The sequence below is a fragment of the Botryllus schlosseri genome, chromosome 9, assembly GCF_051294905.1.
Source record: "Botryllus schlosseri isolate E-star chromosome 9, Bs_hap1, whole genome shotgun sequence".
Taxonomy (NCBI): domain Eukaryota; kingdom Metazoa; phylum Chordata; class Ascidiacea; order Stolidobranchia; family Styelidae; genus Botryllus; species Botryllus schlosseri.
Window position 1 is genome coordinate 12,762,324 of NC_137244.1, and position 22,913 is coordinate 12,785,236.

Here is a 22,913-nt window from a genome sequence, read left to right on the forward strand (position 1 = left end):
TATTTTCACGGATAATATGAACAACGCTGAACTAGGTGTGGTTTTATGATGATATATCAAAATTCTACACATCATCACTAATTAATTAATATAAAATGCGATTTTGAGCGCTTGCAAGGCTAGTTCCGCCAGATAATATTATTATGTGTATTTGGACTTGTATTTTAGCGGATACCATGAGCTCTCAGATAATACTCATCAACGTTGAACTATAGCCGCGGTTTTATGATGATTACGTTAGATAATTAAATTCCGAAATCAAATTCCGAAATCAAAAATCAAAATTCTATACATCATCACTAATTAATTAATATAAAATGCGATTTTGAGCGCAGACAGATCGCGGTTTCAATTGCCGAGGTCTCCGCATTTCACGACCTAATATGAACGCGCACTATAACTTCATTCGAATACCTGCAAATTTACTTTGCATGTCAAGTATAAGGATAATTTAATCAGCACTAAAACGCCAACGGACTAGCCGCAGGCGCACAATTCTCGGCGTTATAATTAAACAAACTTTTCGCTGCAGGTACGCGATTCCTAACTCGCAGTTACGGTTTCTACAAGTACCACATTTTATGACGTATTTTCATTAGACGCATACAAGCGATTCCCAAGGTCGGGGCTATGGAAACAAATCAAGCATGAGTACGTGATTCTAAGATCGTACCAATCCCCAACCCCTGAGGCTGTTACGTTCATCGCTCACCGCTAGACTATTGCCGTTTATATTTATGAGCAAATTTAGAGAACTATGATGTCTACACAAGACTATATTCGCAAGATATTCTATTATGTGTGTTTTGGACTGTGTATTTTCATAATAAATCGCTTCCGAGAATTAAAAACACGACGTTTTTTGTAAAATGAATACTAATTTTATTGAAACAATAAGAAAGTAGAAAAGCGCGAAAAATAATTTGTAACGTAGATGGAAAATTACTTATTCATGACATAATAATAATTCTACTTGTACACTTTTTCACATTTTATAACACTTTTAGTAGTACCTAACAGTTTCAGTTGTGAATAAAATTAGCAATATAAACTAAATGAAAAAATTCACAAAGTCCTGATACGCTATATCCGAGCTTAAAATATTATTCATCCACATGAGTCGAGATGTTAATTAACTCATGCTTCAATACAACGGAGGTCCTATTCCATTATTCCATGCAACACTATGTTGGCAACAGGTCTGATCTGAACACACTAATTTTCCGAATTAAACTTATCACCCACCACGGACACTCAATGAAGAACACCCTGGAGCATTCACATAAATGCTATACAATTCTTGGCATATAATATACTGAGCATATAATAAGCTGACAAAACTTATACTTGAGTACTCCGATGTGTACAAGTGCTTTACCTTTACACGGCGTTTTTGTAAAATGAATACTAATTTCAATGAAAAGTAAAAAAGCGCGAAAAACAATTTGTAAAGTAGATAGAAAAACTACTTATTCAGGACATAATAATAATTCTACTTGTACACTTCTACACATTTTATAACACTTTTAGTAGTACTTAACAGTTTCAGCTTTAAATAAAATTCGGAGTATAAACTAGTCGAAAAAGTCGGTGATCAATTTCACGTAGAATGCATACAAACGAGGAAAGTTACATCAACGCGTGTTAACTATAGTTGTATTATGTAGCTTGTAATTTATGCAAGTAAGTCGGACAAAGTCGTCGCATGAACACGGCTCTAATGGACATAACGACATGAAAATTTTGTCGAGTAGATCTTTTTTCGGTATACTAAATTTAATGTTGTTCCATACCGATTTGGAAGAGAGCACACTTAATTTCGTAATGTATCTAGATAACTACTTTTATTAAACTCTTACATTTCTACTAAACTTATACACTGAATCTTGTGAAGTATAATAAAAAGTTAAACTAATCGAAACATTCATTCTTCATCACCATGAGTAGAGATGTAGTTAAGTAGATCATGTTTTCGGTATTAATCATTACCTCACTTCCAAAAACCAACAAAATAAATCACTTTTATGAGTACTTGAAAGTTTAATTTTTAGATAAAATTCGGAATAGAAATATTCGAAAAATTCACGAAGTCCTGATACGCTATATTTGAGTCTAAAAAATAATTCATCCTCATGATTCGAGATGTCAAGTAACTCATGTTCTCAACATGAGGTAAGAGCGAAGTACGCAAAATTCGATAACATTCAAATACCGCAAATTGCACTAGCCTTCAGAATTGATTAGTTTAATTCTTGTAACAAAGTTTTATGTGCACAATTTATGTTTATCGTAAGTCCTGCACGTTCATGATTTCATCCGAGTTTGATTTTTAGAAAATATCATACCGACATCGCGACATCTTTCAAAAACAAAACCACGGTCACTGCTTGAGAGACCTATCAATGACCTCACAATAATTTAGTTACTTCCACAAAAGAGTAGATATGTGTTTGACTTACGTTCCACAAAGCTAACGCGCAAACAATTTACTTGACTAACGAGAAGTGGTGAGTTATCGAATGATTTCTCCTTACATCAAAACAACTAGAATGTGGAACTATATTAAAAACGTTCCTAACCCTTTGCACACCGCTGATAAATCGCACAAGCAAAAAGTTTCGAGAATCGAGATATACATGGTCAATTTTAATGACAGAATTAGCATGCTAAACATTAAATTCTCACCTTGAAAGTTGGTACGAAGTTATAAGACATAATAACAATGCACCATACCAAATTTCATCACACATTTCATGATGTAACACCTTTAAAACTAACGCAGTTCTCTACGGACTTTTGCATAAATCTGTTTGTCGGTAGCGTTGCACGTACCTATACATAATAAGCTTTAATAACGGAATTACCATGCTGATAATCAAATCCCCACCCTGAAACTTGGTACGTAGTTGTAGGACAATATGACAATGCACCATACCAAATTTCGTCACACATTTTATAATGGAACAACTATAAAACGAACGCAGTTCGATACCAATTTTGCCTAAATCTGTTTTTCGCTAGCGTGTACCTATACATAGTCAGCTTTAATAACGGAATTACCATGCTAATATGTGACTCCTCACCTTGAAACTTGCTGCGTAGTTGTAGGACATTGTTATTATGCAGCATACCAAATTTCGTCACACATTTCATGATGGAACAACTTTAAAACTAACGCAGTTCTATACCAACTTTTGCGTAAATCTGTTTTCCGGTAGCGTGTACCTATACATAGTGAGCTTTAATAACGGAATTACCATGCCAATATGTGACTCCTCACCTTGAAACTTACTACGTGGTTGTAGGACATTGTGATTATGCAGCATACCAAATTTCGTCACACATTTCATGCTGGAACAACATTAAAACTAACGCGGCTCTACATCGACTTTTTGCGTACATCTGTTTTGCGGGAGCGTATAGCACGTAGGCCTACCTATACATAGTCAACTTTAATAACGGAATTACCATGCTTAACATTGAATCCCAACTGGAAACTTGATACGTAGTTGTAGGACATTATGGCAATGCACCATGCTAAATTTCATCACACATCTGATGATGGAACACCTTTGAAACTAACGCAGTCGAATACCGACTTTTACGCATATCTGTTTTGCGTGACCACTGACCATAGCATGTACCTATATATAGTCAATCTTAATAACAGAATTAGCATGCTAAACATTAAATTCTCACCTTGGAAGTTGGTACGCAGTTGTTGGACGTAATAACAATGCACCATACCAAATTTCGGCACACATTTCACGATGTAACACCTTTAAAACTAACGCAGTTCTCTACAGACTTTTGCGTAAATCTGTTTTTCGGTAGCGTATGGCACGTAACTATGCATAGTAAGCTTTAATAACGGAATTACCGTGCTAAGAATCAAATCCCAACCCTGAAACTTGGTACGCAGTTGCAGGACATTATGAAAATACACCATACCAAATTTCGTCAGACATTTCATGATGTAACACCTTTAAAACCAACGCCGTTCTATACTGACTTTTGGCAAAATCTGTTTTTCCGTAGCGCAGCACGTACCTATACATAGTCAACTTTAATAACGGAATTACCATGTTCATAATCGACTCCCCACCTTGAAACTCGGTGTGGTGATCCGCAATTAGGCAATAATTATTTTAATCTGATTAGTTACGTTGTACAGTACAGTGTCGCCTTATCGTTACCGTGTCATTCTACTCTCTTCTGTTCTGCTGTCAGTTGTGTTCTATGTTGCTTAAAGCCACATTGGTTGCCTTTGCTTTAATAAAGCTTCAGTTAGTTATTCAACGCAATAGTCAGTTTACGACAATTTAAGCAACATAGAATTATGGCAGAAAGGATTCGGAAACCAGACAAGCTCGATGTCAGTCCTGAGTCCGCCTCTGCTGAAAAACAGTATAAGCATTGGAAGAAGACCTTCGATAATTTTCTTTCATCATTTGATCAAGATACACAGATCGACAAGCTGAAGATCTTAACGAATTTCGTGTCGTCGTCTGTCTATTCCTATTTCGAAGAAAGTTCGACTTACGATACCGCAATAGAACTTCTCGACAAAATTTATATCAAGCAAAAGAACGAAATCTTCGTCCGTCACATGCTAGTAACCCGTATTCAGAAGCCCGAAGAGACGATCGAGGAATTTTCCCGCGCCTTGGCAGATCTAGCGAAAGATTGCACATTCAAGACTCTCTCGGCGGAAGATCATCGCAAGGAGTCCATCCGCGACGCTTTCGTTACTGGTCTCCGTTCAAACGTTATCAGACAGAGATTATTAGAAAGTGACGGGGCTGTAACCCTCGAAATGGCGATCTCAAAACCCCGCTCATTAGAATTCGCCCAGCGAAGCTCTAGTATCTTTTGCAGCACTCCATGTTCATCAGTCGGTATCGAACCGCTGGAAAAATCTTTAAATCCTGAAGTCGTACTATCATCCGCAGAAACTCACAGTCGATTCAACGCAATGAGCAAAACAATCAAACCTAATCGGAAGTGCTTTTTTTGCGGTCATTTCAAAGAATAATAGACAACGTCATAAAAGACAACAAGCTCACCGGCACCTTCGTTTATCTGGATAATATTACTGTTTGCGGTATGGATAAGGACGACCACGATCGAAATATGGACGCGTTTCTCAGTGCTGCCCAGCGATTCAGCCTCACTTTCAATCATTCGAAGTCGATCATCCGTTCTACGGAAATAGACTTGCTCGGTTATCGCGAGTCGCATGGCGTGATCAAACCGGACCCAGAAAGACTAAAGCCGTTAATCGATTTATTGCCGCCACGCAACAACCCAGAACTAAAACGAGTGTGTGGCATGTTTGCCTACTATGCAAAATGGTTGCCCAACTTTTTCGACAAAATCCGTCCTTAGTATTCAGTCGAAAAATTTCCGCTTTCTGAAAATGCATCTATCGCATTTAACGATTTAAAACGCGAGTTAGTTGACGCGTCTCTTGGTAGGATCGACGAGACAAGTCCGTTCACAATAGAGTGTGATGCTTCTAATGCAGCCATTGCAGTTATCCTTAGTCAAAACGGTCGACTGGTCGCGTTCATGTCAAAAGCACTATCGCCAAGTGAAATACGCTACTCCTCTGTTGAGAAAGAAGCGTCTTCAATTATCGCGGCAGTTCGTAAATGGGCTCATTTTTTACATGGCAGACATTTCACTCTTGTTACTGACCAGAGATCTGTCGCGTTCATGTTTGACGGCAAATCCAAAGGTAAAATCAAAAATACCAAAATCCAGCTGTGCCGTGTCGAACTTGGTCAATTTTCGTATGATATCGTACACAAACCGGGGGCACTAAATGTTGCGGCTGATATGTTTTCGCGGACCACATCTTCGTATTGCGCATCGATTTCACCCTGTGAGTTAGGTTCTAATCTAAATCGCATGCACGACACTCTGGGTCATCCAGGAGTCACAAGGCTGCATCATTTCGTTCGTTCGAAAAATCTCTCGTTCTCCCTAAATGACGTCCGTGAGACCTGCGCTCGTTGCCGCATTTGTGCTCAAATCAAACCAAATTTTTACAAATGCAATCCGCAAGTGCTTGTGAAAGCAACGAAACTTTGGGAAAGAAACATTGTAGACTTTGTTAGCCACGCTCAAACGTAACAATGGGTGTCATGCTTAAGTGATTTTCTGTGCTCAATACTTGTCTGTTTATTTCTTTTGGCCTCATGTTCTTAGCAAGATGTGTGTAGTGCAGTAATTTGTCAGGCTTAAATTGGTTGCATTGAGACCTTTATTTAGTTAGTAAATGATTGAATATTCGTATGTTCCTGCATTATATTATAGTGTAGCGATATTTGGTGTACCACTTGAACTTGGTGCTTGTTAAGCGCGGCTTTGGCCACCTACAATAAACGGTTGCCCTGGAGGGATGCATATAGTGCCGAGTGATTGATGCGTATACTACCACACTATCGCCAATACTCCACATTGTACACCAAGAAGCAAACCCGCTCTTCATATTGGATTACCTGTTAAAATGGCAACGAATGAACAAGTGTCTACCGGTACGGACCTGCTGGAATTGGAAACACTACTGCACAATGAAGAGGTGGAGTCCCTTTTACCGCAGGTTATTGAACTCATGAATGAATCTAAGAACTACAAGTTGGTTGTACCGCTGATTGACAAACTGATCATAGGATTCAATGAGTGGATTGGAAACCTTCGGAATTTTAACGCTCAAAGGAAGGGTGTCGAGAGTCAATCTTCTAACATTGAAACTTGTAAGTTAAAACTGTACGAAATCATGGATCTGAAGAAGACAACTAGTCAAAGTTATCGTGTTTTCCAAGAGAAATGTCTGGAATCCTCCAATTCAAACTCTGTAAAATCGGATCGTAATTCTGTCAAGACTTCCGCATCCCATGCATCGACTGCGATGTCGGCTAAATTGATGGAGTTGGATGCTAAGAAGCGCATTGTTTCTGCAAAGGCGGAATTGCAATTGGCGGAACTTCAAATCCAAGAGGCACAAGTGTTAGCTGCAGGATCGAAGTCGGAATCAGTACATTCGTCCCGTTCAAGTAAATTCAATGCTCGTTCAAATAGAGAACTACTCATTCAATCATCTGACCAATTGCCTGTTATGTTTGATCACCATCTTCCAAATTATGAATATTGTCCTACAAGTGCTGGCCAACCGTTGTTTAACACCACCGAGTTGGTCGATCTGTCAATCCATCCATGTGTACCAATCGCTGGTGCAACCACTACATCGAAAACAGTTAGCTCAACACCTCTCTGTCCCGTAATTGTTAGCTCGAAAGGCTCAACTAAATTTAGTGGGTATGTAAATCCTTCCCGGTTCGGTAACTTATCCACTCAGTCGATTCCACAATATATGCAGTCATCGCTGCTTGTTGATGATTCCTCCATCCGACCTAATGTAACCCATCCTTGTTCGTCCACCATACAGTGTGTGACTCGCAGACAGCATTCGCCCTCGTCGGATCTGTCTTTACTGGGTGGCTCCCAGATCAAAAATAACCCTGTTTGTTCGGTTACATTTTCAAGTCAGGTAATGGGCTCGGTAGCACCGCGGTGTAACCCGCTACATGTTGGTAATCCTCATCCCATGGCGAATCTTAATGCTTCTCAACAGGTGCCTGCTCCATCCCAGTTTCCCATTTGTTCTACTGTAATCCAGCCCACTGTTGTGTCAAACTTCTATGTTGATTCTTCTCCATTTGGAGGAGACGCAAATTGTCCTAGAGTAATCCCCAGGGATTTTACGGGCTCGGTGCCAGTGTCCAATGGCCCGTTGTTTGTTGATTATTCTACTCAAATGGAACCTCGCATCATTGAACCACAGATTTCTGTTGAGGGTTTGGGTGCTCACAGCACAGCTCTGTCAGCTGGTAAATATCCAAATGTTACTTGTAATCCACCTGCGGTGGTCCATTGGCCACCTGCAGTGTCCAAATTTTCAGTGTCTTGTTCAGGCAATTCTGATTTACCTAGACCGTCGTTTGCTCCGCATGCCCTGGATGATTCTCAGCCGGGATTGAATAGTCGACCACAGCCTCCCCTAGCTCATGGTGATCATTTGGAGTTGCCGAGGGCGGGCCGAATGCCCAGCAAGTTTAATTCATATGATGACAATATATTGATGCCTCATTCATTAACTTCCAAATTGACCCCTATCACTTTTGACGGCCAAGCAAAGGACTATCATTTGTTTATACAATATTTCAATCAGGTTGTGGAGAGGTTTCCTTATGACCCCTCTGAAAAGCTTTCATTTTTAATTCAAAGCTGCACGGGCTCAGCTAAGCAAGCCATTGAACATTTTGTGATTATCAAACCTCCAAGCCTTGGTTATGAAAAGGCCAAGCAAACGTTGGAATTTCGTTTCGGAAACAGAAATCTTATAATACAGGCCCATATTAAACAAATTACAGAAGGGCCTCGCTTGAAACCTAATGATTCCGATGCTTTATATGATTTTGCAACAAAGATGCGAAATTGCTGGATCATTTTATCAAATTGGAATTCACATCTTATGCTTGATGCTCACTGCTATTTGGAGGCTATCTTCAAACGTTTGCCATATCATTTGCAGTTGGATTTTGTTCGGGAAGCTTGGATCCATGGTCCGGACCCTAGCTATGAGAAATTGTTGAATTTTGTTGAATTGAGAGCGTATGTTAACAATACGTTTTATGGAAAGATATTGGCACTGGACATGAAAGGTGATTCCATTTCAAACCCATCCTATATGCCTAAGTCTAGAAGCGCTCAAACATTTGCAACTATAACTAACAATCATCCTATTGCGTACTGTACAAATGAATTGGATCAAATGGCTACAAACCCAAAATGTCCTTGTTGTGATGAGTCACACAGCATTTACAGATGTGAAAGGTACAACACTATGAACCGGAACCAGAAAATGGAACTTGTTCTTCATAAGAACCTATGCTTTAATTGTCTAAGTAATGGTCATGGTAACGCTGAATGCAAATCAGTCAATACATGTTTGACCTGTAATTGGAAACACCATACCTCATTGCATGGAGCAAGTTTCCCTCGCAAGGGAATGTAGTGTGCATGCAGCCCATTACTGGTATAGCAGAAAACTTACCGTAGAGGACCTGGTCCTCTTATATGATGATATAACTCCGAGCTGTATTGGCCCTTTGAAATCATTCAAGATGTGTTTCCTGACAAATTTGGCGAAATTTGAAGGGTTTCCGTGCATATCAGCGGAGGGTATTTTTGTGACATGAGAAAATTTGCCTCTTGGAAGCTTGCGTCTAGTATATTGCAGTAGAGTGTTTGTTCGCGTGTTTCGTTTATAAAATAGTCCTCCAGGGACACACTTTCGAACTATTTGGGCTCGGTATGTTAGCCACGCTCAAACGTAACAATGGGTGTCATGCTTAAGTGATTTTCTGTGCTCAATACTTGTCTGTTTATTTCTTTTGGCCTCATGTTCTTAGCAAGATGTGTGTAGTGCAGTAATTTGTCAGGCTTAAATTGGTTGCATTGAGACCTTTATTTAGTTAGTAAATGATTGAATATTCGTATGTTCCTGCATTATATTATAGTGTAGCGATATTTGGTGTACCACTTGAACTTGGTGCTTGTTAAGCGCGGCTTTGGCCACCTACAATAAACGGTTGCCCTGGAGGGATGCATATAGTGCCGAGTGATTGATGCGTATACTACCACACTATCGCCAATACTCCACAGACTTCAAAGGGCCTTTGAAATCTAACAAATCCCCTTTCATGTTCGTTGTCATAGACGAATATAGTCGTTTTCTGTTCGCCTTTCCATGTCGCAACACTTCCGCGTTAACCGTCGTTTCGTGTTTGTCGACACTATTCGCTGTTTTTGGACTTCCGGGATACGTCCACAGTGACCGAGGCACCGCTTTCGTGTCCAAGGAAGTCAAGGATTATTTACATTCTCGTGGGGTTGCAACTAGCTTCACTACGCCTTACCACCCAACAGGAAACTCGGAGTGCGAACGCCTTAATCCAACATTATGGCGAACTATCAAACTCATTTTGAAATCAACCGGAGTCTCAGAATCATGTTGGGCTGACGCCCTTCCTCATGCGCTACATTCAGTTCGATCGCTACTTTGCACGTCAACTAATTCAACACCGCATGACCGATTTTTTTCCTTTCCAAGAAAAAGTATGGTGGTGAACAGCGTGCCATCCTGGCTATTGACACCTGGGCCAGTTTTCTTACGCAAATTCGTCAGAAACAAGGGCGGCGAACTATGTTCTGAGGTCGAACTTCTTGAAGCCAACCCGACTTACGCACGTGTTCGTTTTCCGAACGGACGCGAGTCTAACGTCTCACTCAACGATTTGGCCCGTTTTCTTACTGGAGAAGAAACATCGTCGACTAATCCTGAAACGAAACAAGCTGAACCTTGTTCTGTTGATATCGATGGCCACGAGCCAAGTCGCGAAGTTTCTAACGTTGAGTTGAAGTCATCTGATGAAGAGCCTCAAGAATCTAACCTTTCAGAAGATGTACCAGATGATTCCAGTAGAAATCTAGACGTCGAGCTTCGGCGTTCAACTAGAGTTAGGCGTCAGCCGGATCGGTATGGTAACTTTGTTAGTCATTGATGTTTTTGTGTCATTTCTATATGTGAATTTACAAAATGCAAGGGGGGTAGAATGTGGTGATCCGCAATTAGGCAATAATTATTTTCATCTGATTAGTTACGTTGTACAGTACAGTGTCGCCTTATCGTTACCGTGTCATTCTATTCTCTTCCGTTCTGCTGTCACTTGTTTTCTATGTTGCTTAAAGCCGCATTGGTTGCCTTTGCTTTAATAAAGCTTCAGTTAGTTATTCAACGCAATAGTCAGTTTACGACACTCGGTACGCAGTTGTAAGACATTATTACAATGCACCATGTCAAATTTTGTTACGCATCTCATGATTGAACAACTTTAAAACTAACGCAGTTCTATACCGACTTTTGCGTAAATCTGTTTTGCGGGAGCGTAGCACGTACCTATGCACAGTCAACTTTAATAAAGGAATTACCATGCTAAACATTGAATGCGCAACTTGGAAATTGGTTCACAGGTGTAGGACATTCTGACAATGGAACATATCAAATTTCATCACACATTTCATGATGGAACACCTTTAAAACTAACGCAGTTCTATACAGACTTCACGTGAATCTGTTTTGCGGGAGCGTAGCACGTACCTATGCGTAGTCAACTTTAATGACGGAATTACAGATGTAATTAAGTTTTAACACTTTTACAATGATTCGTCTTGCTTCCTATATAACATCCCACTCGAAGCCTTCGTTATTAGGCTGTGATCTGGACCTGAGCTATTTCTTGAAGCCTACGGGACTCTGCAAATTGTTTCGATTTATTCTGCCCGTTTTAATTTAAGATAAGGAAGCCCATTTTACTCAATGTATCGATACCTACGGTATTCTACAAAGTTTTCTGATTAATTCTTCCTGTGTTAATTTTTCATAAGAAAGATGATTTGACGGGAATGTTTTTTATGCTTATACAACTCAACGAATACCCATCGGCCTGCTTACTACATTTTAAAGATTCTCCCCACTATTGTGTATACAAGAATATACTTCTCTTAGTAAGCAATTTCTCGTGAATTCCGAAGCACATTGACGTGTGTTAACTTCTGTATTAGGTGATAATATCATTTTCATGTCTGATAATGTTGCTTGTCAAGGTGATACAAACGTAATCTCAAACTACTTTAAAATTTAAAGTCCCACCAAATTTTGTCTAAAACTGAAACTGTCAAGTACCGATAACGTAGTCTAAAACCTAATCACTTTTTACGTGGAGGGAGTACACAGCGAAGTACTTGTACATTTTGGAGTATACTCAAGTATAGGTTTGGCCTGCTTGCGCTATATTTGATGAAGTGATTAACTATTTACACTGCATCTACTTCAATTTCAGAATTTTTTCGGTATTCGAGCAAACTATACCTTCAATACTTACTTTTTAACTCACTTGGAAATCATCACTTCTTGTACTTTAGTAGGACTTTACTGCTACTGAAATGTTGAAATGTACCAGTGGGCCAGTGGTCTTGGTGAGTGGTGTCAGTTTCATCTATATCCTACGAAAAGCTACTTGAGTACTTTACGGGTTCGTATCATCGCAAATAATATATTCTAAACATGTTTAGATAGCGAGGAGTTGTAATAATAGGTGAAAGGGAATAATGTTATCTAAAACTGAAACTGTCAAGTACCGATAAAGTAGAGTATTTGTTATGTTTATTCAGCTCAACAAATATCTTCATAATGGCCTGCTTACTACATTTTTAAAGATTCCTCCGCTAGAAAAATCACTGTAACATGATAAGTATATTATAATTAATCTAATCAGCGCGGCATAGTACATTCGCGTAAATTCATTTAATTACCTTATGTTCATGAAATTACTTGGTTTCCGAATTTTATCTAAAACTTAAACTGTCAAGTATCGGTTAAAGTAGTCTTAAACCGCAGTCCCTTTTTACGTGGAGGGAGTCGATAGCGAAGTACTCGTGCATTTTGTTATACTCAAGTATAGGTTTTATCTGCTTGCACTATACTTAATCAAGTGATTAACTGTTTACACTGCATCTACTTCTATTTCAGAGTTTTCGGTTTTCAGGTAAACTATACCTTCAATACTTACTTTTTAACTCACTCGGAAATCATCACTTTTGTACTTAACTAGAAATTTACTGCTACTAAATGTTGAAATATACTGTTTTCAGTGGTCTTGGTCAGTAGTGCCAGTTTTATCTATTTCCTACGACGCATTTTCGCGCTGCAGAATGACTTATTGCAATGAAAATAACAAAAATACTTCGAGAATTTGCGAAATCTCACTGCACAATATTTGAGTTTTACGAAGTACCCATCAAAGTGACCCTACATCTTGGATTTTATCCAAAACCACATAAAATTTCGCTCCGAGCGAGGAATCCTTTAAAATAAGGTAGAAGTAGTCGTTTCCGAATAAGTAAAACGTTAGTACTCTAGGTCTATTTCTGTTTAATACTGTAGCTATCACGAAGTTGATGTACTACAATATCATAAGGACTTGAGAGTATTTGGTGCATGTAGGCAAAAAACCTACTTGGGTATTCTCAAGAAGTACGAGTACTTCTCTACTTAACAACTCTGAAAGTTAGCGCAATTTGTGGTATTTGCATGCAATCGAAATTTGCGTGCTTCTCGCTTACCTTATGTTAATAGTTTTCCTTTTCTATTTACTTTACAAGATTGAGTGTAGAAGTTTAGTGAAAGTGTAAGAGTTTAATAAAAGCAGTTTTTGATAATAGCTCTTGTCAAGGTGACACAAACGTAACCTCAAACTACTTTAAAATATAAAGTCCTAAAAGTAAGTAGTTTCTCCTGAAAAACCGATAAGTAGAAGTGTAAATAATCTGCAAACATAACCACCTATATATTAGTTACTTTTAAATCCCTAATTGTACTTGTATTCCAGCAAAATTACGAATCGTTGAGTATCGAGCGATAGCCTCTATCATACTTGAGGAAAATAGGGATTTAGTACTCGAGTATTAAATTAGAGTAAATTGGGTAAACTTGAGAGGTTAATAGTGATTCTGCTGGAGTTTATATGAAGGGAAGTCCTGATAAAACCTTGATTATTTCAGAAAAGAATAGAGGACTTCTTTCGATATTTTGATAGTCTCCGTCGTGCTGTCGGATGTCATGAAATTGTATACATGCCATCTAGTACTACGCAAAATTTCAAGGCTGGTACTCAATGGTTCAGTTAGTAATTATATGGAATGTGTGGGAATCGAATTGGAGCGTAAAGTATGCTCCTATGGCATAGAGCCCTTCGAAATGAGTCCACATACCTCGTAAAATTGCACTCCAAGCGCTGCGGCTTAGTTCAAGCGAACAAGTATTTCGTACTTTGGGAATCAAATCATCTTTCTTATGAAAAATTAACACAGGTAGAATTATTCAGAAAATTTTGTAGAGTACCGTAGGTATCGATACATTGAGTAAAATGGGCTTCCTTATCTTAAATTAAAACGGGCAGAATAAATCGAAACAATTTGCAGAGTCCCGTAGGCTTCAAGACATAGCTCAGGTCGAGATCACAGCCTAATAACGAGGGCTTCGAGTGGGGTGTTATAGGAAGCAAGACGAATCATTGTAAAAGTGTTGAAACTTAATTACATCTGTAATTCCGTCATTAAAGTTGACTGCGCGTAGGTAGGCCCACGTGCTACGCTCCCGCAAAACAGATTCACGCGAAGTCGGTATAGAACTGCGTTAGTTTAAAAGGTGTTCCATCATGAAATGTGTGATGAAATTTGATATGTTCCATTGTCATAATGTCCTACACCTGTGAACCAATTTCCAAGTTGCGCATTCAATGTTTAGCATGGTAATTCCGTTATTAAAGTTGACTGTGCATAGGTACGTGCTACGCTCCCGCAAAACAGATTTACGCAAAAGTCGGTATAGAACTGCGTTAGTTTTAAAGTTGTTCAATCATGAGATGCGTAACAAAATTTGACATGGTGCATTGTAATAATGTCTTACAGCTGCGTACCGAGTTTCAAGGTGGGGAGTCGATTATGAACATGGTAATTCCGTTATTAAAGTTGACTATGTATATAGGTACGTGTTGCGCTACGGAAAAACAGATTTTGCCAAAAGTCGGTATAGAACTGCGTTGGTTTTAAAGGTGTTACATCATGAAATGTCTGACGAAATTTGGTATGGTGTATTTTCATAATGTCCTGCAACTGCGTACGAAGTTTCAGGGTTGGGATTTGATTCTTAGCACCGTAATTCCGTTGTTAAAGCTTACTATGCATAGGTACGTGCTATACGCTACCGAAAAATAGATTTACGCAAAAGTCTGTAGAGAACTGCGTTAGTTTTAAAGGTGTTACATCGTGAAATGTGTGCCGAAATTTGGTATGGTGCATTGTTATTATGTCCTATAACTTCGTACCAACTTTCAAGGTGAGAATTCAATGTTTAGCATGCTAATTCTATTAATAAAATTGACCATGTATATCTCGATTCTCGAAACTTTTTGCTTGTGCGATTTATCAGCGGTGTGCAAAGGGTTAGGAACGTTTTCAATATAGTTCCACATTCTAGTTGTTTTGATGTAAGGAGAAATCATTCGATAACTCACCACTTCTCGTTAGTCAAGTAAATTGTTTGCGCGTTAGCTTTGTGGAACGTAAGTCAAACACATATCTACTCTTTTGTGGAAGTAACTAAATTATTGTGAGGACATTGATAGGTCTCTCAAGCAGTGACCGTGGTTTCGTTTTTGAAAGATGTCGCGATGTCGGTATAATATTTTCTAAAAATCAAACTCGGACGCACTTTTCGCTGCAGGTACGCGATTCCTAATTCGCAGTTACGGTTTCTACGGGTACCACATTTTACGACGTATTTTCATTAGACGCATACAAGCGATTCCCAAGGTCGGGGCTAATGGAAACAAATCAAGCATGAGTACGTGATTCTAAGGTCGTACCAATCCCAAACCCCTGAGGCTATTACGTTCATCGCTCACCGTCAGACTATCGCCCTGTGTGTTTTATGTTCATCGCTCACCGCTAGACTATTGCCGTTTATATTTATGAGCAAATTTATAGAACTATGATGTCTACACAAGACTATATTCGCAAGATATTCTATTATGTGTGTTTTGGACTGTGTATTTTCATAATAAATCGCTTCCGAGAAATAAAAATACGACGTTTTTTGTAAAATGAAAATTTTAATGAAACAATAAAAAAGTAAAAAAGCGCGAAAAATAATTTGTAAAGTAGATAGAAAATTACTTATTCATGACAAAATAATAATTCTACTTGTACACTTTTTTTACATTTCATAACACTTTTAGTAGTACCTAACAGTTTCAGTTGTGAATAAAATTATTAACGTCGGGTAGGAAGTACCGATTCAAGAAGTCTGAGCTATCTAGGGTTACCATACGTCCTCTTTTAAGAGGATTCGTCCTCTTTTTTGACTTTTTTGAAAGTGTCCTCGGACGACGCCCTTTTGTCCTCTTTTTTGAAAATTTAGGTCACATTTAGAGCAAAATGCGAGTGATATGCCGTAAATTAGTACAGAAGTGACGCTACGGCGGGTATTTCGGAGTGAAAAACGGTGATTTGAGCTCAGAGCGAAAAGTTGACCCTTTTTTTTAGGCATCCACCTAGCAATGTGGTGTGAAAAACGGTATTTTGAGCTCTGAGCGGAAAGTTGACCTTTTTTTTCTTTTAGTCAACCGGTCACAAAGTGGGAAAAATTCACCGATTTTTGAGAATTCTTCTCCGGTTTTGCAAGTCTCAAATTTCTGAATAAGTGTCCTCTTTTTAGATTTCCAAAATATGGTAAGCCTAGAGTAGGGTTGCCATACGTCCGGAATTTCCCGGACATGTCCGGAATTTCACTGTTAAATCTGCGTCCGGGAGGAATTCCTAAAATAAGCCTAAATGTCCGGAATTTTGAAGTAAGCTCATAATTTTTACCTAAATCGAAAGAAATCATTTTATTTTGAGACATATTTATGCCAAATCAAATTTTCCTTCGTGCTGCGCGCAATTTAGTATCACATTCATAGGCGCCGAGTTACGGAGTGGCGGTCACCCCACAATAAGATCAAACGCCCGCCGTCTGCGATTTCAAATCATCAGCGCTGCCAATTAGCGAGTCCATGATAGCGCGTAAATGACAATTATTTACCATTAACCGATACGGGCTCGAATAACTGAATACGCAGCTTAGTTGGCGGCGACGAACTATAGTGCTTAAAACGCCCCGACAAATTCTAATCCGCGATTAGTAAATCAATCGAATCAATCTCGTTTACGACGTCGATTTCGACACGCATGGGCTGAGAAACACCATCTTCTCCCTCGACCAGACGAGCGAATTCACGTTCCCCTTACTCTTAATTAAATTGTATTTGCGCCCATAATCATTTGCAAAAGAAGCCTTGAGTTAATTGCGTGATAGTTTCTTTAATTGGAGGCTTGGATCGCGAAATAGGACAGTGTGTTTGTGTATCATGGCGAATTGAAATGCAACAACGCAGCTCATACGTCGTTATAATGAGCAAACAATTGTCGTGATGTCAGACTTGGAACCCGATTGTGCTGTACGCAAGTTGAGGAATTACTGATTAGATGCGCACTTTCTCGTTTGCTATGATCTGTAGGCTACTTGTCTGCTTTATACTCTGGTATTCCCTCGATGTCACTTGTCCGTGTTTGATTTGTTATTAATACTGCGCATTGTGCAGTGCACGGCGTTGAGTTACGTTGTCAAAATTGATGCAACACGAGATTCTCGGTGGCGCAAATTATGAATTTATTCGATTAGTTTGAACGGGAGCCTTCTATGTCCCAACAAACTTCCTTACTGGCCGGACTCTATCGAGCGCAACGATATCGCGGATCGAATTTGAAACCTTTTGGATATGTATTTCTATTAATAAGGTCTCGGGATGCGCCCATATTTCTCTTACTGCAATAACACATGTATAATTAAAAGCGCACCATTTTACGATCAAATTCGACCGACTGATCGGGGCCTACGTAGATCGTAGGCCCCGACCTGATATTACCAGCGCCTTGTCGCCATAAAAATCCCATGTGCGTAGCCAGGGAGTTTCTCATTTATGACTAAAAATCCCGTCCTTTTGAAATGCCAATTCACTAATTCGTATTATCGATTTAGTTGATTTTAATAGTTTTAATATGGGGACTACTGCCCTCACAAACTGCGTTCAAAAATGAATAAAAATAACATTCAGCTACAGAAATAAAGTCTCGTTGTTATCGCAATTACAAGATAACCGTATATTCATAGAGTCGGTTTAGGCCGCTTGGTCATGACCTAACGATGTACAATTACGGTCCTTGTATTTTCGAAGTCATCATTTTCCCCCAGCTCTACCGCTAACTCTGATCACGTAGGCGGAGAGAGGATCAAATTATATAAAAATATATGGAAGAATCAATATTATCGACATAATTCATTGAAATAATTTAACGACCATATGCATATAATAAGACCCTAGAAGTTGCATCGATTACCCTTTGGTGGGCTCAAGATCAGTATTTATTTGGGCGGTAGGGGACTGAAAACATGTGGCTTCAGCCCTGGTTACAACTTACAACACACATACACATACTCCTGTCGATAGACAAAGCTTTGCTGGTGTGACGTCATATTGATCCACCTAATTTTGAAATCCGCTAGTGGGCGCTCAAGAGCGTCCGGAATTTGGATTACAAAAATATGGTAACCCTAGCCTAGAGAGAGAGAGAGAGAGAGAGATATGATATTCTTTCTCGCCTGCACCATCGAGATGCTTTGGCGACGGAGTTGCGATACGGCCCCATGAGGTCATCTAGTCTGCGCCCCCGTTTTTTTTCTCCTCCATGCTATCCGTGATTGCTGAGCGCCTAGCAGGATAGCTGCGGATACCATTTTTCGAGTCTCTGGTATAACCCGGCCGGGAATCGAACCCACGACCTACCGCTCGAGAAGCCGGACGCATAACCATTACACTATCTCGCCTAGCCCAGAGCTATCGCGGCGGTTTCCTCAAAAATCACTAAAAGACAAATGACTAGCTGAACACATGTTTGTTAACTGCATACTTTCCAACACCAAACGGAACCATTGGTCTATTGCCGACGGCTAAATGAATAGGAGAAATATTTGCTTATGACATCACAATCAAGCGGTGTACAGTATTACACTTGAGATAACATCGTACCATATTGCTCATTAACCTGAGCGTCAACCTGAACTGACCCATAAACCTGCCTTTGTGATAGCTAGCGATCGGCTCATTGTAATTCGGATCTGGTACACCCCTGTACACCCCATCCGAGTGGTACACCCTTTGCAAATTCTGGTACACCCTAGGGTGTACGACAACCCCGGTTGAAGAGCACTGCACTAGTCGACTTCAATCAATAAAATTATTAGTGGCTTCGTATTTGAGTATACTCGAATCATTGTACCCAGTTACTTTTTAACTATATATGCTCTTGTATACAGGTGCGGACGTCACGGGCAGTGATGAGGGCACCACATCAATCAAGCCAGTAGTAAGAGTAAGAAGATTTTATGCATATCATATTGATAGAGTGTTGGCTGAATCGAGTCGGACTCTAGTCAAGTTTTTCCAATGACCTGACTTGACTTGACTCGGGGTTTCAAAAATGTGTAAAGACTCGCGATTCGAAGCAAATCTTCCGAGTCCAATCCAAGTCATCAAGTAATCGGTGACGACTTAGTCGATGTATCTGGACGTAATGTCCTCGACACGCTGATATGACGTGTGTGAGCATGCAGTCATTCAACGATTGCGCAGTCTGGTTTTACTCAGCCTCCGTCGATATGTCACAAATAAAATGACCGCAAACGACGTGATTGGAGCTTGCGTTGTCGTAGACTAGTATAAAAGTATTCTATCTATAGCAGTGTATTTCTTTTCTATAGACTATTCAGTGCTTACCTTAGTGAAGCTCTTGTATGATTTAAATCTGACCGATATATCTTATACATTTATAATTCTCGTTTACAATTATTGCAAGTTTAAATTGTATCGCATGGATGTGTATTGTATATGTCATCATACCAATTTGTGTCAACTTTCCGTCGTTTCATATCCTCTCAACCGTTTGTCCGACAGTTACCGGCGTTGTTTATAGTAGTTCTACGAAGACAAGCAAAGCCCCGTTGAAGGTATATAACTCGATTCAGAATTATTACCAATAATTCATTATGTATTTCAATCATCTTGGAAGTGCAAGCTTCAGTCATGACTTGTAATTCGAAAATTCGAATCCTATCAGAGGTAGTATATACTCAGGAGTTCCCAAACTTTTTCTTTTGGCGACCCCAAATTTCGATTTGAAAATGTTTCGAGACCGCACCTCTCAATTTGACGTCTGATAACTACGTGTTTATTTACCTGATTATTACGTGTGTCATGTGTATGTATTATGTTGTTAACACATAGCAATATCGGTCACTTGAAATTTTCCCGGAAGGAAATATAACCGTCCTATTGGTTTCTATGCTCCCGAAACTTTAATCTTCATACCAGTGGCGGCTCGTCCTATAGGGCAACTGGGGCATTGCCCCACCTAAAATTCTGTTCAATAACAGTTCTTTACCATTTAGAGACGCACAGCAATCTATATATACCGAAATCACAGCGAAAATGGTATTCTTCTTGTCCTTTCGCTTGTAAATGCCCATATATAGCGAAGTCTCTGCGAAAATCGAATTCTCTTCAGTGTTTTCGCTTTGCGAATGCCTAGCCGGGGCATGCCCCGGTAGCGCTCATAACAAGCTTTCACTGTCTATTCTCTCAAAGCCGCGCACAATAAAGAAACAGTGATTTACTCTCTCCTATTCATAAAATTACCGAGCAACCGGGGCAACATAGCCTAGTCGCCCTCAAGGTGTGATGTAACAATCGTATCTATATCTGAACTCGGTAACCGTTAGGGATGGTGTGAACGTGAGGTTCACGTTCGCGTTCTGTATGTGAACCTCGGAAATTTAGAGGTTCGCGTTCACAACAGAACCTTGGTAGGTTCTGCACTGTGAACTTTTTTCATATATTACAATTTTCACTTCATTATAACATCTTTCTTTGGTTCAAATTTATTGCATTTCAATTGCGGACCACTCTATGCAAGGCGCTGGCAGCATTATAAATCAACACTAAACGAGCATGCACCTTGACAATCTCAAAAGTTTTACTTACTTTGTTACAAAAGTTTGCTCAGAATATCCAGCTTTCCATTTGTAAATATTTAGTGACTCTCTGCTGTGAGTTTGACCCGCAATCACCCAACATCACGAACGGAATACGTAGTCAGCGAATGATTCTTGTTCAATGTTCAACCAATCAATGAGATTGATATCGTTTTCTGATGCAAAAAATCTAGCAGGCGTTACGGGGTCAATCTTTATTGCATCATTATAACCTAATCCGTGCGATTGAGGTGTTGGCTACTTCTATATAACTCGTTAATGGGGTCGAAATTGTTGGCAAAGCGACGCCAATATGTATTTCGGCATCGTGGCATTATGTGGCCCGAGTGGTCGCTAGGTATCGCGTACATTAATAGAGGCTATCACTTCATTGAAAGATAGGGTTTGAATTAGCAGTATGACGTAACGTGACGTCATGAGGTTCACGTTCGTGTTCACACAGAACCTTTCAAAAGGGTTCGTGTTCACACGAACCTGAACCTTTCAGAGGTTCACACCATCCCTAGTAACCGTCATATGCGTGCCGTTTAGTCGACCTTTGCTGGTATAGGTCGATTTTGATGGTGTTTCACACCATGATAATTCTTGAAACTTGGTATGTCATGTCGTGATGGTGGCATTTAACACTGTCCCAAGTTACAGGGTTTCTACTTAAAGTTTAGGGTAGTAATTCCGTTTCCGAAGTTGAGTGTGTGCTGACCATCATGTATCGCAAACAGATTTTACTCAAAAGCCGGTATTGGTATACATTGATTTTGACGATGTTCCATACCGAGATCGGTCGCATGACATTTGGTACGGTAAGTCTTAATGTTAGTATCGAACGCTGTATACCAAGTTTCAAGTTTGTCACTGTACTGTGTTTGTGGTAATTTCGTTTCCTAAGTCGAGTGAGAGCTGACTCGTCATTTATCGCAAACATATTTTACGTAAAGCCGGTATTGGTCTCCATTGATTTTAACGATGCTCCTTACCTAGATCCGTCATGAGCTTTTGCATGGTATGTCTTGATTTTAGTATCGAACGCTGTACCTGGTCTCAAGGTTGGCACTCAATGATTAGGGCAGCAATTTCGTTATCAAGGTCGAGTATGGTAGAGATGTGCGCTGATCTGACACTTAGCCCACCTAACGCATTGCGGATTTCACGCAAAAGCCGGTGTATCTGTGTTAACGCTAACTGTGTTCCATACTGAGATAGGTGATGAGATGATGATATCATGAAACAGTTTACTAACATCCTCGGTTTGCATTCAAATATTTACTTTTATTTTATATTCTCCAATGTCAATTTCACCGTGAAATTGTGGCCTTCAGGCCATTTGCTTACAATTACAACCCCTGTCAAGCGCGATAGCTGTTTCGTTCTCGATGGCGGCTAAGAGCTGATCGCTTGATCAGCCTATTCCTCAATAAATTTTACGCAAAATTCGGTGTTGGTCTGTTCGTATTAATTTTGACAGTGTACCATACCGAAAACGGTCATGAGGCTATTTCTCGATGATTTCATGTAACAGTGTACCAAGTTTTCGGCTTTCATCCACGTATTTATTCGGTAATATATTTTCCCAAGGCGATTTTGCAGCAGACATATAGACACTATAGAGCAGGGGTTCTCAACCCGCGGCCCGCGGGCCGCATGCGGCCCGCAGACGATTGTTTTGCGGCCCGCGACATCTTTCATTATGAACGCAATTACTACTGGTACAGTATTGTTATGGAAGACCGATGTGCCATATTTGTCGAAGAACAGTTGTTGTAACGAAGCGTAAAAGCTTAATGATACCAGCTTCTTCTGGAGTTAAACATATCGCCCGATGTTAAAGAAAACGTTGTTATAGTTGGGTGTCAAGCCCAGCAATCCACATTTCGAGACATTGTTAAAGTTGCCGACGACGTTATAGACGCATTGTTCAAAATTGCTTGGAATATTGCTAAAACCATGAATAGGCTAGAGAAGATGTGACTTCAATAAAACTTTAAGGTATACTGTGCGTAAATTCGCTGTTTCCGGAATTTAACAGCAAGACCAACATCGCCTGACCAATTTCGAAGCTATATACAGTTGTCTGGATCAA

General features: G+C 39.7%; 1 protein-coding gene across 2 annotated transcripts in view; it reads left to right on the plus strand.

The window, feature by feature from the left end:
• The window catches only part of LOC145447212 (uncharacterized), an 85,513-nt gene that overhangs the window by 28,455 nt on the left and 34,145 nt on the right, over positions 1–22,913 (plus strand). For both annotated transcript variants that reach the window (XM_080325630.1, XM_080325629.1), the window contains exon 2: positions 19,103–19,158. In XM_080325630.1, the coding sequence (XP_080181756.1) occupies positions 19,103–19,158 (56 nt within the window). The remainder of the gene's footprint in view (positions 1–19,102; positions 19,159–22,913) is intronic.